The sequence below is a fragment of the Vipera ursinii genome (assembly GCF_947247035.1).
Source record: "Vipera ursinii genome assembly, chromosome: 4".
In the NCBI taxonomy this organism is placed as follows: domain Eukaryota; kingdom Metazoa; phylum Chordata; class Lepidosauria; order Squamata; family Viperidae; genus Vipera; species Vipera ursinii.
In genome coordinates, this window is record NC_139514.1 from 83,060,875 (window position 1) to 83,079,000 (window position 18,126).

Consider the following 18,126-nt stretch of genomic DNA (forward strand, 5'->3'; position numbering starts at 1 on the left):
AGAGCTTGACTTCTCAAACGGAAAAGTTGCTTTCAGCCACCAGCCCCTCCCCAAACACTTCTTTTATAGAGAGCTCAGGGCGTGGTCTCCCTGTGCCTCCTCCCGAGGAGTCCCATAGCCTTTCTTTGTTTGTCCCTGCTCGTCTGCCTCCTGCGTCGGGCGTCCTTGAACAGGGCCAGCTGTGGGTCATCATCCTCCGCACTCTCGGGCTCACACAGCTGAGAAGAGGTTCCCGGCTGAGGACTCTGCAAAGTCTCCAAATCATCATCAGCCGGTTCGTTTCCCTCCTCCCCCACATCTGAGTCCTCCGATACATCGGACCCGGCTGTCGGACCCACAGGCTGGCCCTGAGTCACAACAAGAAGGTCCAAAGTCACCCTGTAGGGGCAATGAGCGTGAAGAGGACCCCTGAGTGATCACAGAAGGGCAGCAACCCTCCCGTTTGATCTGGGGCAGCTCTTCGAACTGACAGGGAAAAGATTGACCATTTATGGCCCATCATTAAGCTGCTGACAGCTGAGGCCAAACTTACTAACAAGCACTTGAAAGCAATGTGGAGAAATTGGGTGAGATTTTATCTTCTCTGTATCCCAAGTATTTTTCCTGTTAAAAGCTTCTTGAAAATCTATTCCCTTTTGAGGAGAGAGGGAAGGGAACTTTTTTCCCCACCCTCTAAAATGGTGGCATCTGACTATTTAGAGCAAGGGTCGGCAACATGCGGCTCTTTCAGCCTTCTCCTGTGCGAGAGAGAGAGAGAGAGAGAGAGAGAGAGAGAGAGAGAGAGAGAGAGAGAGAGAGAGACTTGCACTTTCCTTCTCTCTCTCTCTCTCTCACACACACACACACACACACACATACAAAAACAAACTGAGTGGGGGAAGAGGACTGGCAGACGAAAGGCAGAAAGAGACAGAGGGAGAGAGAGAGAGAGAGAGAGAGAGAGAGAGAGAGAGAGAGAAGAGGCAAGTGCCTCTCTGTCTCTCTCTGTCTCTGACTCTCTCTCTCTCACTCACTCACTCTCTCACACACACACAACACAAACACACTGAGTGGGGGAAGAGGACTGGCAGACCAAGGGCAAAAAGAGAGAGGGAGGGAGAGACGGGGGAGAAAGGAAGGGAAGGATAGAGGGAGAGAGAGAGAGAGAGGGAGGGAGGGGAAGGGAGAGGGAGGGAGAGACAGGGAGTGAGGGAGAGAGAGAAAAATAATAATAATATATGTGGTTGTCCTTACTGGACTTTTAGTAAAGAACTTTTAATGAAATATTTTGATTTTTTTAATTAAGAGGTGAGGTATAGGGATAATTATGCTGTATTTAGAGATGGTAGATAAGCTACTAAAATTGTTTTTACCTGTTGGGATGAAGGAGAAAGGGTTTTTTCCCCCTCTTTCTTCTGTCCTTTTCTCTTTTTTCCCCCTCAATTTTTTTTTCTATTTTTCTGTTTGTAATTTTTATAGTTTGCACCGGCTTTTTATTTCATAAATATGAGGAGGACTCAAATAGACATTTGAGTATTTTATTTGAAAGTAACCTTTGACCCAGCATCCTTTTTTTTGGAGTTCAAAATGTTTTTGTTGCATGCATAAATAAAAATTTGTTTTCTTTGTAGAAGTTCATTGATTTCATAAATGCAGCACAGTATTCATTTTAGATATTGAAAGGGTTTTGTAGCTCCCAGTGTTTTCTTTTCAGTGGGAAATGGGTCCAAGTGGCTCTTTGAATGTTTTAGCTTGCTTTCCCCTGACTTAGAGGAAACAAAGTTTTGAAAAGATTAACTTAATGCAACTGGATATTTATTTTCTGTCTGGAATCTGGCAACTCAAAAAATTCCTATTCGTACTGGAATCTGTTATTCTGCTTTATTTGCAAAAAAGAACTTAAATTGGATAAGATTTTAGCCTGGGATTTGAAAAAAAGACTCTAAAGGTGATCGGGGACATTTTGTGGCAAAGCTTGGCACAATAGTTTTATTATTTCTGACTAAGAGACTTGTTCCCAGCCCAGGTCTGACCTTGGTTTTATTTATGAGAAACCTATCTCTGAGAGAACAGCTGGGCAGTGAAACTGGCTTCTAGGAACAGTGGAGGTGAACATTTACTGACTGTTCTTTAATAAATAGCCTTCACTAGAAAGATCATTTTTAACTATGTCAGAAATAGAGGACAATTTTCAAAACATCCAGGATATGTTTAAACTTATACTTGAAACTATTCTTGCAAACACTGAGAAACTTAAAGCTAATTTGAAAGACAAAGGTGCCAGCTTACCTCCAGAAAGCAAAACCCTGATTGCTGCTAGAAAACTACCAATCCAAAAAACAACAGAAGTGGAACAACTGAACGCCAAGGCAGAGGGCTCTACAGAACAACAAGCACAGTCTACTGAAAATCCAGATAACAACACTATAATTCCAAAACAGGAAATGACCTTCGATGAAAACCAGAAGAAGAAACTTGAGAAATGAAAAGACCAGATCGAATTAAAGACAGCTATACCAGAACAAATATGGGGATCTGGGATATCAAGGCGATTTAATGATTATAAATGGGCCAGACCTCTTAGAAATCTAGCAACTAGATGGTCTCCTTTAATCCAAATAATATATACAAGAATGAAGAGAGACCTATCTGATGATTTAAAAGCATTGGTATGGAAGCATGGTTGGCAAAAGAAGAAAGTTAGAATTAGGTTGAAAAACTGGGGCCCCTTGATATATTAGATAGGATCCTAAACTGTCAGTTAGTGGGCTAAAGGGGGACTTTGAAACAAAGGAAAATTTGAGTATTAAATTTAAAATAGTCAGAAAATAGTAAAAAAAAAATAGGGGATTAATTGGTTGAATATTGAGGATTTAGATTAACAAGGGAAATCTAAATTAACTATTAGGAAATAGGTTTGAATTATTGATTAGCCCAGTGAATATAGATGATGGATTTGAACTAATAAAGGACACTGTATTATTAAGGCAGTGATGTACTAGGATGGGAAGTAGAAAATGTTTATGGAATAGAATAAGAACATATTTAATTTCTAATAGGTGTATTTTAGATATTATAACTTTTATGAAGTGAGAAAAAGGAAATTTGGGTTACCTGAAACTTAAATACTATGGATATTAAAGGTTAAACTGGAATACTGTAATTAAAAATTAAACTTAGGTAAAATTTAATAACAGGACATTGATTGTTTATTGAGATTTATTAAGATATGTATAAGCAAAAAGAAAAAAAAAATATATGTGATAATGAAATTTCTACTGAATTTTGATATAATTAGAAATTTATTAGCTTAAATATGATATAGCAAATGTCAAGGGAAACTGAGAAGAAATATTTGATGATGTAACCTGAGATACTTACTAAAGATTTTATTACTGATCTATTGTTTAACCCAATTACCACATTGCCTTCTAAAATGTTATCCTTAACTCTATAAAATCCAATAATTTTTTTTTCAAAAAAGAAAGAAAGAAAAGAAAACATCTTCTTTACATCTTGCTAGGTTCATAACCTTCATTGAAGAGGTTTTCATCTTATTGTGGTTCTGTTTGGTTGAATAATAATAATACATTCATAGAACTGTTTTTCTATAACTCTAACCCAATGGTATAACCAAGTAACAAAGAATACATTGTAAACTGTTAAAAAAGAAATTGCTAAACAATTAATAGGCTATTATTTCTTAACAATTATGGAAGTCTTGCCTGAAACCAACTTTACCCAGTTTCTAATACAATGGTTTCAGGATCAGACACTATTGGATGCAGAAACATTTCTTTAGTTTTTCTTTCCCTACTCTAGTGGGGAAAAGAAGTGAGAAGTGAAACAAGAAGTCAATGAAAAAGTAATATACAGTATATGGATAATATGGATAAAATATATACTTTTTCTTATTTTTAGGAATGCTGCTGAGGAGAACAAAAAGTTATATGCAATCTATGGTGCAAAGTGAGTACTAAAAACTGTTTCCTATCTCTAGTGATCTCTATAAGGCCTTTTGCATTTATGTTGTTACCTGTATAATCTTAGATGACTACAAAAATGGAAGCTGCTTGTCATGGTTCCAATAAATGAGACAGTTCAAACAAATTGCAGGCATTATTTATCTAAAAAGTCTTAGTAATGAAATGATACATCGGCACTCATAGAGGGATGCCAGAATCTGAGATCTCCTCCCTCAAAACCCATTGTAACACATACATTTCCCCGCCCTTATCTACACCTCATAAATCACATTATCCAATTAGTTTTACATATGAGGTTTCACTTCCCATTCTGTATGCAGGCTTTTCTAATCTTCTCAAAACATCTGCTGTTTCCCCCCAAAGTGAAGCAATTTAAAGTAACAGGCTGTCTTTTATATTGTCAGTGCAAAAATATGTTAATGTTTGCAGCATTGACATTGCTTTATATATGCACTGTAATAGCAACTTGAATGGTCATGTCCTAGCCAATTTGGAAGAAAAATAAGCCACAATAAAACCAGGAATTGTCAGGTACATAGAATCAGGACCACAAGTTAAATTTCAGTTAAAAAGATTTATTGCTCAAGCCTATATATAAGAATCGAATCAACTAATGGTCAGCAGTATACTGGTGCTAGATAACAGTCAATGGAATTCAAGGGGAGGAGCTGGACTTGGATTGTTTGTGGGAACATAATTGCTCCAGACTGATTCCTCTCTTGTCTCCACACCCTAGGCACTGCTTCTTCTTCTCCTATAGGAATGTATTTTACATCCTATAAGATTTCTCTGTATCTATAAATATTTTCATATTTTATTTACAAATAATACTGATATAATAATATTTATAAATAATAATATTTGCAATGATGTTTGTAAACAAAGGAAAAATTCCTTTACTAACTCAAAACATATGGTCTTTGTGAACAATTACTGGGACTCAACTCACAATACTCACGTTTGTCTTAATTGAAATGTTAGGTTCCACAAAAACTATTTTGACTTGTTTTTGTTTTATGGAAGTGTTATGACAACTGCCGGTTCACAGCTAACTAAAATCCTGAATTATTCTATTAAAGATTTCTATGTGTACCTTAGGCTAAATCATGCCTTAATTATGTCTCGTGGTGGGCTCATTTTGACTTTCTTCTGCAGTTGAGACATAAGAGAGTGATGTGTAAAAATATATCCATTTTTAAAATAATATTACATATTTATTTACAACATTTATGTAGCCTCTCATGATGATAATGCATCATTATAAAAGTAACACATTTTTATCTAACTCTCATTCTAAAAAAGATTTCCAGACCTATTTACATTGATAAATTCTGCCTGTCTCTATTCATCAGTTTACAATCTAGAAAGTACCTACAGAAAGAAAAAGAGATGTATATAGGAACTGGAAATCAGTTCTTAAAATAATACTTTATGTGGCTTTATTTTTTATTTTTTATTTTTTTATTTTAATTCCATTTATATCCCGCCCTTCTCCGAAGACTCAGGGCGGCTTACAAGCTTAGCAGTAGCCTTCATTCTATGTATATGCCTGCTTATTAGGGCTTTCGCCCCCCCAAGCGGCATTATTACAAAGTCAGCTTATTGCCCCCAACAATCTGGGTCCTCATTTTACCTACCTCGGAAGGATGGAAGGCTGAGTCAACCTTGAGCCTGGTGGGATGCGAACCTGCACTAATTGCAGGCAGCTGGTGTTACTTAAGGAGGCATTAGCCCACTGCTCCACCAAGGCTCTTTATGTAATGAATAGCTCTGTACACTCCGAAGATACAAAGAGCCTAATACAGATGTTCTTTCAGCAGAGCTGAAGAAAAGCTGTATTTTCCATTTCATCTTCTTCTTCATCTCCAGCACCTTTGTGCATAAAATATGAGCTGTTTATTCTCCATCAGCAAACATATTGTTTTTCCTCATAAAAGAAAGCCCTGATTGGTGAATAGAATAGTTGTGAATAAAACATAGAGAAAAGGGGTTCCAGTTTGCCGACGAGGCCACTGCAGATGCTTGGAAGGTGAGCTCCATCTTCCACATCTGATTTCGCATCGCTGGGGGACCAGCGATGGAAAGGGTCTAAAGTCACCTTGTAGGGGTGACCAGAAAGGAGGGGATCCCTGCTTGATCACAGGAGGATGGTAGCCCTTGTGCCCAATCTGGCACAGCCCTCCAAACCAGCGGATGAAAGAACAGCCATAGAAATATGGCTTGTCACTAGGCTGCAGACAGCTGAAGTCAAACGTACCACCAGGCACCTACAAAGCAGCGCAGATGACACTGGGTGAGATCTGAACCTCTCTTCAGTCCTAACTATTTTTTCTACCTGTATAATCTGCCCAAGGTATTTTCCCCCCCTGTAGAGAATGAAGGGAAACTATCCCACCCTCTAAAAACAGTGGTGACTGATTATCCAGGGGAGTTTAAAATGTTGAAACAATAATTTGATTTTAATTGGATTTTTATCTTTTTAAAACATAAGGACTAAAAGATTCCCTATTTTTATTGAAGATTTGGGGTTTTATTTATAAAAAAGACGTAAAATTGGAAAAAGGACTATAAAAATTTTGGATTAAAAGAAGAAAATCCTAAACAATATGGGCAACATCTTGTGGCTAAACTTGATAGTACAATCTTTTATTGGCTTGAGGTCCAGACTATAGATAAGACTTGTAAGCTTTTAATTCACACCACCAAGAGAACATGGATAAAGATCAGGAACAGATTTTATTTATGTTGAAAGCAATTCATGAGAGAGAAAAATAAAGAGACAATTGGTTAGCCCCTTCAAAAAATGGTTTTCGTGGGTGTTTGTATGTGGATCTTTGGTCATTCGGGTTTTTCCCCGCGTAGAATTGAAACATTGCTCGTACACCTTCAATTCTACGCGGGAAAAAAACTGAATAAGAAAGCTAGAATAAGGCTTAAGAAAATTGGGGCTTTTATTTATTAGTAAGGATTAAAAAAGAATATACTCGATTTGATAAGATATGTACTTTGAATATTAGATTGTGATATGAACTGAGATAAAGAAAATTTTGGTTATTTTAAAATTTGGAAGTATAAATATTCTTTGTCATTGTCTTTCTTTGGAATTGGAGTATAAACTGACCTTTTACAATTCTATGGCCACTGTTGAGTTTTCCAAATTTGCCAGCAAATTGAGTGTAGCACTTTTTACTGCATCGTCTTTTAAGATTTTGAATAGCTGAACTGGAATACTGTCACCTCCACTAGCTTTGTTGTTGCTCAGATTTCCTAAGGCCCATTTCACTTCACATTCTAGGATGTTTGGCTCGGGGTCACTGACCACCTCATTGTGGTTATCAGGGATGTTAAGCTTGTTCTTGTATAGTTCTCCTGTGTAATTTTGCCACCTCTTCTTAATCTCTTCTGCCTCTGTTAGGTCCCTGCCATTTTGGTCCTTTATCACGCCCATTTTTGCATGAAACGTTCCCTTCATCTCTCCAATTTTCTTGAAGAGATCTCTATAATCCTCCATATTCTTTTGTTTTCTTCTATTTCCTTTCACTGTTCATTTAAGAAGGCATTCTTATCTCTTCTAGCTATTCTCTGGAATTCTGCATTCAATTGGGTGTATCTTTCTTTTTCTCCCTTGCTTGTCAATAAGTATGACATTACCATAAACAACAGAATCAAGTAAATATTCAAAGATGTGAAATAATAAAATACAGATTTAATCCTGGTCAACAATACTATAAAAAAGAGCTGATAAAGTTGGGCCAACTTGTCAACTGCAGTACACATAATGCAGTACACATACTCTCACACATACTTAGTCTGAATTATTAGGATTTCAGAGTAGATGAATGAGTGGGTATCAGATTTTTCTAAGTCCCCTCCAATTTAACCATAATGCAAAAAGTAGCATTCACAAAGCAATTTCTGATAAACTCAGACTGATCTAAAAATGAACGGAATCACAGATCTTAAAGGAAATGACAAACATGTGGAAATGATCCTCACTTAAAGGGATTGGATGTGGCTTTCATTTCTTACAATATCAATTCCTGCCATCGTGATAAATAAATTGTACAAATGCATGCCATGCTGGCAACTATTTATCTCATTATGGCAGATATGAGCAACATGGAACTAAGGTAACATACGACCGACAATCTTTGCTGGCCTGGCGAGTTTCTAGTTGTTTTGGAACTGCTGGTGAGACCGTTAAAAGTCGTTGGCGCTGTTTGAATTTGTTCTACCAGCAGCAAGATCTGACTGCTGGCCTAGTGATGGATTGTATTGCAAATCAGGGCTGTTTCCAGAGGAGGCAGAGGAGGAGAGGACCTGGAGCTTATGGAGCGAAGGAACTGGATGAGGCTGTCGGCAGGCCCAGAGGAAGAGAGAGAGGCTTTTGGAGGAGTTGGTGGCGGCGGCAGCGTGCTCCAGGGGTGAAAAGAAGCAAGGCCTCTTTAAGGAAAAGGTGGAAGAGTCAGGATCAGAAAAAGGAAAGAATACAAGCTAACTTGAGGGCTAATCCACATGGAGCCCCATTTCCATCTGTCCTGTTTGCCATCGTTCACTCCCTAGAGACTAAAATGGACAATGTGAAATTTGAGCGGGCCACGAACAAGGAGTATATATCGGAGGTGGTGACCCTTTGAGAGCTGTACGCAATGAAATTTCATTTTGATGTATGTCAATTGGTGTACATTCAAAGTGACAATAAAGTTATCATCATCATTATCTGGACCATATACTTAGCCAGCCTGCAGAGCTTTTTGAACTGTTCTTTCTATAGACTCTAACACAGACCCTCTCTTCTAAAGCCATATATCTGTCTCGCCACTTTTTTTTCAGTACAGTCCTGAGCCATTTTCCCCTCCCCCAAACTACAGTTCCAATTCTGTATCCTTTGGGGAGGGGGGGAGCTTTCATCACACATCAGTAAAGATCAAAATTTTCCCCAACCCACAAGGCTTTAAAACAGGCTTTGACAACAAGTTTTTTCTAGCAGTGGATGCTATTTTAGTTCTTCATTGTCATTCTGGGAGAATTTTTAAGGTCTTGTTGCTAGAAAATGAAGAGTTAAGCTTTGCCTTTTAACAGAATAATTCCTCCTATTGTCTTCATTGATTTAGTGGAAATTTTAAAGCCTCATTGCAATGCATCTCTATGCAGTGATTCTCATTTAAATTTTTTTCTTATGTTCAATCTTGTCTGATTCTCAAAGACTGCCTGGATAAGTCCCTGCAGTTTTCTTGGCAACTTTTATCAGTTGTCATTGCCTCCTTCCTAGGGCTGAGAGAAAGTGACTGGCACAAGGTCACCCAGCTGGCTTTGTACCCAAGGAGGGACAAAGAGCACTAATTGCTGTACTAGTATATTCCTTTTGTCAATATGTGGTGTGGTGGTGCATCAGCTCCCTTTGTTCCTGGAGGAAACTGATTATCTGGACCCATACCAATCGGGTTTCAGGCCTGGATACAGCACGGAGACGGCATTGGTCGCGCTGGTGAATGATCTCTGGCGGGCTCGGGACAGGGGTTGTTCCTCTGTCCTGGTCCTATTAGATCTCTCAGCGGCTTTTGATACCATCGACCATGGTATCCTACTGCGGCGTCTCAGGGGGTTGGGAGTGGGAGGCACCGTTTTACGGTGGTTCTCCTCCTATTTCCTGGGCCGTTCACAGTCGGTGTTGACGGGAGGGCAGAGATCCGCCCCGAGGCCTCTCATTTGTGGAGTTCCTCAGGGGTCAGTTCTCTCGCCCCTCCTGTTCAACATCTATATGAAGCCGCTGGGTGAGATCATTCATGGTTTCGGGGTGGGGTATCATCAGTATGCTTTTTCTTTCCAGCCCGAACCAACCCAGCGATGACCTCGCCGTGATGACCCATTGCCTGGAGGCGGTCCAGGTCTGGATGGGGAGAAACAGGCTTCGTCTCAATCCTGCCAAGACTGAGTGGCTGTGCATATCGGCATCTTGGGTCAACCAGACTATCCCATCTCTAATGATGGGGGGTGAGGTGTTACCCCCCGTTGATAGGGCTCGCAACTTGGGCGTCTTCCTGGATTCACAACTCAATTTTGAAGACCATATAGGAGCCGTGACCAGGGGGGCTTTTGCCCAGGTTCGCCTGGTGTGCCAGTTGCGACCCTATCTGGACCGAGATGCCCTACGCACAGTCACTCATGCGCTCGTGACCTCCCGTTTAGACTACTGCAACGCTCTCTACCTGGGGCTACCCTTGAGGACCACTCGGAGGCTTCAGCTGGTGCAGAATGCGGCTGCACGAGTTGTGATGGGGGTTTCCCGATACTCCCATGTAACACCTCTACTCCACAAGCTGCACTGGCTCCCGGTTGCCCTCCGGGTGAGATTCAAGGTGCTGGTGATGACCTATAAAGCCCTAAATGGCTTGGGTCCGGGATATCTGAGGGAACACCTGCTGCCGGCATCAAGCTCCCTTCGTCCAGTGCGCTCCCACAGGGAGGGTCTTCTCAGGGTGCCACCGGTAAGAGATTGCCAGCGGACGACACTCAGGGATAGGGCCTTCTCAGTGGGTGCACCTGCCCTTTGGAACCAGCTGCCAGTGGAGCTTAGGACTGCCCCCGACCTCCGTTCATTCCGCCGGGACCTGAAGACCTGGCTCTTCAAGCTCTCTGGCCCAGGCTGAGAATTTTAATTTTAGTTTTAATTTTAATTTTAACTGGAGTTTTACTTATGCAGGGACAAATATAATTTTTTAAATCTGTTTTTAACTTTTGTATTTTTGTTTTTAAGCACCCTGTAAACCGCCCTGAGTCCTTTGGGAAAGGGCGGTATATAAATGTAATAAAATAAATAAATAAATAAATAAATAAATAAATAAATAAATAAATAAATATACAACCACAATACGCTAAAGTTTAATAACTAAACTGATACACTAGGATCACCACATATTTACTTAAAATATTTGATCTTGTTTTTTAAAAGACATTTTGAGCAAAAAATTTCTTCAAGTATAGACATTTCTATGCATTTTTTTCTTTCCTCCTATGTTCAAACCCTACTCCCCACCTTCTATTGCTTTTAGAACTTAAAGTAGCCACCATTGTTATCAATGGAAAATGTTTCTAGTTGTAGTATGTTTGGGTGTGTGAGTAAATTAATGAAGGAATATAGCACAAATGTCTCTCTGCATGGAAAATATTGAGGTAGGACATACATCCATGGTCAGTTATCCCCATCCGCCTTGCTCACTTCTACTGATCATGAGACAAAATCAACCTGATATCAATTAGCTTTGAGTTGAAATAATTCCTAGTAAGTATAGGAGACATTGATTCTTCCTAGTCTGGTTTCCTCCCCTATGTCTTGTTTTACAATTATAATCATCTTTAGCCAGCACTGTCATTGTCCATACTGTTAAGAAATTATCTGAGGAGCAGTCAAATACATCTTAGATGAGGTAGCATACTGTACATTATCATGTATTCTAGTTCAAGTTGCAGGCACTATGAGAAATTTGTATGTAAGAATCACTAAATTATGGAACTCTGGAATAATCTTACCAACAGAGTATTAGTCTTACTTGTACTGAATTGACTGAAAGTGAGATATTCAGTGACATCTTTTATTTACTTTTAACTTCATAAAAATTCTTCTTCCTTCTTTGTTTTGGTCTTTCTTTTATAGAAGTCATATTTATTCACTACAATAATTTGTAACAGTCATTTTTTTCAAAATTCTCAATGCAGTTAAATTAGATTATTGCATGGATATTAAAGAAAAAACTGATCTATACAAATAAATGTTATTAACTCTGGTTTTTATATTATTTCAACTCTGAAGAGTATAGATTGAATAATATGGAATACTACAGCAAATAAATAATAAAATTCCCGTTTAATATCTGAAAAGATCAAGTTGCTATTTAAATTGAAACAAATTAAGACATAATCCAAAGAATGAATAGTCTACACTAGACAGTCCAAATATATATATATATTTAATTGCTTGTCTGAGCATTATCAGAAATTTTATGCGTATAACTTAAAAATTCTGGGCTTGTTTATTCTTGCCTACTTGGTTGATTTGTCTATTTATGAAAATACTTAATTAGGGAGAGTGACAAATGTTGCTTCTTCAATCATTTTTAATGTCCAAGTCTTACACCCATACATCATTATCAGGAAGACCATTGCTCTAACTAACCTGCTTTTTGTATTTATATCAATATCTCTGCTTTGCCAAATCTTATTCATGTTAACCATTATAGTGCGGCCTAAGGTTATCCTGCATTTGGTTTCAGGAGTAGAACTGCCATCATGAACAATTTTTGATACAAGGCAGATGAACTAATTAAATTTCCTCTTTGTTGATTTTATACAACTCATGTCCATCTGCAGCTGTTGTCATTATCTTTGTTTTCCTGATGTTAAGACTCAATCCTACTTTTTCACTTTTGTCCTTGATTTTCCAGATCATTTTTTTCAAGGTGCTCCTTATTTTCAGCCAATAACATTATATCATTCGTGTACCTCAAATTATTTATGATTCTTCCCCCAATCTTTACTCCAACATCAGGCAATTACAGTTCTAATTTTCACATGATCACTTCAGCATATAGATTGAACAAAAATGGTGATAAAATACATACCTGTCTAACTCTCTTACAGATCCTGAACCAATGTGTCACCAGAGAGTGTTCTAATTTTTACCTCCTGATCAGTGTATAGTGATTTGATAAGTCTGATCAAGTGGGTTGTGATACCAAGTTCATGCAAAGTCATTCATAGTTTATTGTGTTCTTCATAGTCAAAAGCTTTGATTATGGTTTGCATGAGAAATCAATGCAATTGTGGAATAGTTGGAGCAGTCTCTGGCATCACCTTTCTTTGCTAATGGGATAAAAACAGATCTTTTTCAGTCCTAAGATCATATCTCTTCCACAGGGCAGTGATAATGTTAACTGGCATTGGTTTTTGTAATTTCACAGGTATTACATCAATACCTGGGGATTTCCAGTTTGGCAATTTCTTCATGGCCCATTCTACTTCTGTCAAGATGTTTGGTTCTTTATTAATTAGGCTATTGTCATTGTCATCCTGATAATAAGTCAAACTTCTATAGAGTCCTTCTGTATATTCTTTCCACCTGTTCTTGATCTTCTGCACTTAGTACATCCCCATTGTAGTGCTTAATAGATCCTTGCTGTGCTGAAAAGCTGGATCACATCATTTTTACTATGACAAACATGACTTTAGTTTGTCCCTTTCTGTTAGCTTCTTCCAGATGTTGACACTGCTCCTCGCACTCCCTATTTTTGTCTTTCCTGGCTTCATGTTGGAAAATTGCATTAAGCTTTTTAACGCTTATTACCTTTGGCTCTGGCCACCCTTTGCTGGTCAGCTATTTTGATGGTGTCACACTTACTGTATTTGTTCCCTTTGGCTTTTGGCATGACACATGCTTTCCAGCAATTTCCATGATTTTACCTTGGATCTCTCACCACTGTTCATTTGGATTTTTCCCCTCTAGATTCTGTGGTTCAAACCTATTCTTAACTTCTATGGCATACATAGGTGAGATGTTGTTCACATTGAATTTTGGAGGAATAATACCTTTTTTTCACTTTGCAGAGTTTGAGCCACTAATAACCTATGGTCTGCACTACAATCAGCACCAGGAAGTATCTTAACAGATGCAAATGAACTTTTCCAGCATTGTTGGCATAAACTGAAGTTTATCTGATTTCAATGTTGTCCATTTGGTGCTGTCCATGTGTACAAACATTGTTTGTGTTGAACAAACCATGTGTTCATTATGCTGAGATGATTTCCTGGCAAAAATGCACTAGGCGATTTGGTCAATTCAAATCAGGCTCTAGAATAAATTTAAATTTGTTCCAATGTATTATTACACATTTTAAAGAATTATGTACTAAGGGTATGCCAAATAGTCCATTTAAATGACAACTATAGGCAGGAGTATTTGCCATTTTATGTAAAGCTTATAGTTTTACCCCATATTTTAAATGAAGGACTATAGAAAAATCCCACACCTTTTACTAATAAGATAATGTGTTTAATATATTTTAATATATTTTTATTTTAATATTTTATTGTAATGCATGAAGTGATATTGTAGTGTTGCAAGCCACATTGACTAGACATTAGAATGGTGAACTAACATTTAAATGTAGTATGTTTACAAATTAAATTAAAATTTAAAATTTTCTATCTCATTCATTGAAACTACATTTATTCATCTCCTCCATTGAAACAGAAGGATTTTAGCTAAAACCTGAACAACAACAAAGAGCAAATAGGAAATACAGAGGCAGCAACATCACTGATTTCCAAGCTCTTAAAAAAACCAGTTACACAATCTTACTATGGTTCAGTCTTAACTAAAGAAAAAGCACCTATGCTGGATAGCTATATTGGCTACTGCCATCACTAATGTACCTTATTTCCATTTGCAAATGACTTAGAAATATTAATTCAGAGTATTTTTAATTTTGGGTTAAAGTAATGCAAAACTGAAGTTTTTTAACATTGGATTATTTCCTGAGGTATAAAAGAAAGGGAAGTCAAAGACTTAAGACAGAATGCAACTTTGACTGAAATTCTAGGAAAGATTATAGAGGTTTCCTCTAGTTTAACTTGATAAAAATATGAACAGTCTTACATGATTTTATACAAAAGTGATTCTATTGTATTCAGTTGGGTTTGGTTTCAAATCAGTGTTTATAGGATCTGTTTATCAGGACTTATAAGAGATAAGTTGATGTGTACTTGAAAGTAAGATTCCATGCCATGGTTAGTTTCTAATATTTCACTTGCTTTCAACATAATTGAAACATACAATTTTCTCCCCAAAGACTTTTTAATACATGTATCATTTGTAAAGTATTAAAAAGGAAATAAAAATCTAAAGAAAGAAGCAAAATTCAATATCCATAATCAATTAATTTTTCCCTCACAGATTTCCAGCAAACAGACATCTTGTAAGAATGCTAAATGGGGAAATAATCTTAACTGAATAAATATAACAGATTTTACACATTTAACCTAAGTGTTGATTTGCTCACACCTTACATTGCCTTCCAATTTGCCTATATAGGGCATTAGTGAAAAACACAGTGCTTGATTATGTGCATCTCTTTAACACGATCTCATACGGTACTTCCTTTTAAAAATACTTCACTTAAGAAAACATAAATTATAAATTTCAAAAAGAATTTGAATGCATGTAAAAGCAAAAGGAGATCTGGGCAGCTTTTTGTTCCTTTAAAAAAGAAATAAGACTAACATATTGATAGCTTTACCTTCCATAAACACTCTGCCCTACTACACACATACACACACACACACACACACACATGGGGGGGAAGAGTGTTAAGCAATATGAGATGGTAGTTTTCCATTGCATGTGGAAGAGCACAAGTTAGTGCTTATGCAGCATGTATAAAAATATATCCTATTGTTTCCTGAACCTCCTACCATTTAGCTTTTATTGTATGATCCTATTTCTACTGAAAGGGGAAAACTTTCCATTTTTCTGCATCACATATCTTTTCATTCCTGTGTTCCTTTTTTATCTTTTTTTGTCTATTTTTTTCTGCCCTAGCCCCATTTCTAATACACGCTTTTCTAGATGTACAATATGTGGATGATTGCATCAGTGAAGCCAGGATAGTCAATTCTGAACTGAGCCTAAACCATACAGATAAGCTCTTTGTCTGGGCTGTCACTGAGAAAGAAATGCTTGAGTATTTTGTATTTGAGTGGCCAAATACTGTATCTTAGGTTATCTTTGAGTTGATGAATATTCCATGAATTATCCAGTGTGTTATTCATTTTCTCTGTCTCTTAGCCCTGAACATACTCACGATTCTAAACTTTAGACTAAGGTATAAATCTACCTTCCTAGCCTCTTCTTTCTGAAAAGAACTTATCTTTTTCCTCACGCACTGGGATAGGATGAGATTGACAAAGGACTTACTGATGACTGCATGTGAAAGTTTAATTTTGGTGCCAGGTTTTAATGTTTGTGGTTTTAATAGATATACGTATGTATTAATGGTATATCAATATTGTTTTAACTGCTCTTTGGGAGCTGCCCAGAGTTCAATGTAAGATGTGCAGCTACATAAATATTTTAAATAAATAAATATAGAATGCTGCCAATAATAATTTTTGTTCTGATACATGATTTTCCAACTAGATTTAGTTGTAGACAAAGTTACATGTCCAGGACTGCATTTCCAATCATGACAGCACATCACCCAGAATGTGTTCCTCCATTTCAAAAATCTTCTTCATGAATTGTATTCTTTAAAAAATCTTCATATGAATAAATAGGCCATAAGGCATTACTCCAAAGTCATGTGTCTTTCCATTTCTGCCACTTAGTCACAAAGCATGGAGATCTCTGGAGAAAACCTGCATAGAGACATCAATAGACATCCTATGGCTGATAATTAGTTGAATGCAGGAATAGCATTCTTCCACTCATAATTCATGAAAAGGACTTCACTGGCAATTCATTTTAATTTAACTTCTCAAAATTAGATGTTGTGCCAAAAGAAAACTTAAGTTTAAAACTTTTCAGGAGAGTCAGAAAAGATAACTAACTAAATAACTAGAAGGTTAATTAAAGATAAGGGCATGGAGGAGCAGAGTTTTTGTAAGAGGCCAAGAAATAAGAAATTGTAAGAAATTTTCTTTTAAAATTTAGTAAGGCAGAAGAAGGAGCTGGTGCTTAATCAGGAAGTACATAAGTGTTTGTGTCTATGTATAAGGTTTTGCTGTTTCTAGAATTTGGGTGTTACTGCTAGGTTGATATGACATCTCTGTGCTTCTAGCTATTTCTTTTCCCCAAATCCAAAAAGAAGTTGAAAAATAATTTGTGATTACATTCAACGTAAGACAAGGAACAAAATGCAAAGCATAATTTACCTGCTCTTAGCTACTTCAGCTGTTAGAAAGAAACAAAAGAATTTCATCTCTTCTTCACTTAGAACCAAAAAGAAATAAAATAAATTCCTTATATTTCCCAATCCTCCCTGTACGTATATTTCTATTCAAGTATATTTCATTTGACTGCTAATAAATTCCAAACCATTCCTATAAAGAGGAGCTGCAAAGTCATCAAGCTACCTGCCAGGGCAGCTAATGCCCCTAGACTAGTGCAGAGTGCTCCAGTAAGAGAGTTTTTACCCTTAGGAAACAGTCACAGTGCTGCAATTCAATAGTACTCTAGGACTAGGTCACCTTTAAGAGAATCAGCTCCATAGAGTGCCCAGATGTTGACTGGATGCTGCCAACATCATTCCTGGAATGTGGAGGAAAGAAAAAATTCTGGGATTTAAAAACCAAGATTGATTGCTGATTTATGGTGCAAAAAATAAGATAAGCACGTACCTGTTAGGAATGAAGAAATCGCAATGGATGTTAATACACAGTTTATTAGGGACATGGAAAGAAATCACAGATGATAAAGTTTATTAAAAGAGCAAGTTTATAACTATTTGCAGACTCATTATGTAAGGAAAGGAAAATTTATCAGTTTTTATTTTTTTTTCTTTTCAGGATCCAGCCATGGTGGATTTTTTTATGTTTAATGTACTTATTTGATGTTTGGATCATTTTTTTTCTTTTCCCTTTTTGTCCACATTTTTTGTTGTTGATATTACTGTTGAACTATGTTTTATTCTGTTTTTTTCCTGTTTTGTATTTTATTCCATTGATAAAATATAATAAATATATATTGAAAAAAAGAAAGAAAGAGCAAGAGCAGGTAGCCTAGTCCGTGAACTAAGAACTTCAGCGGGACTTACAAGATGCCCTGGATTGCTCGGAGTCAGCACAGCAGGCCAGGGTTAGCCAGGCCGGTCTCTTCTGCCCCGCACCCAGTTCCTCCCCACCCGCGCCCCGGCGGGAGCGAGAGGTACAGGCCCTCTTCCACTCTTAAGGCTTAGGAACGGTTTCACCTGTGGCTTGTGTTCCCCACGGCCGCGGCTTGCTTAACGCCGGCTTCGCTCTCCAGCGCCCACAGATTGGCTTCGTTGGCAGCTGCCGCCTCAGTGGAGGCGGCAAAGCGGCGCTGGCGAGGGCCCGTGCGGCCGTGTAAGGCTGGTGGTGATTCCCGCTTGAGAGGAAAGAGAGACGGAGGTGGGCGCAATCGGGACAAAGC

At 37.7% G+C, this 18,126-nt stretch overlaps 1 protein-coding gene across 1 annotated transcript in view; it reads left to right on the forward strand.

Annotated features, from left to right (window-relative positions):
* GABRB3 (gamma-aminobutyric acid type A receptor subunit beta3) overlaps positions 1 to 18,126 on the forward strand; it is a gene marked incomplete at its 3' end in the record, with an annotated part of 371,697 nt that overhangs the window by 152,496 nt on the left and 201,075 nt on the right. The window contains exon 2 of the mRNA XM_083361517.1: positions 3,901 to 3,948. Within this exon, the coding sequence (XP_083217643.1) occupies positions 3,901 to 3,948 (48 nt within the window). The remainder of the gene's footprint in view (positions 1 to 3,900; positions 3,949 to 18,126) is intronic.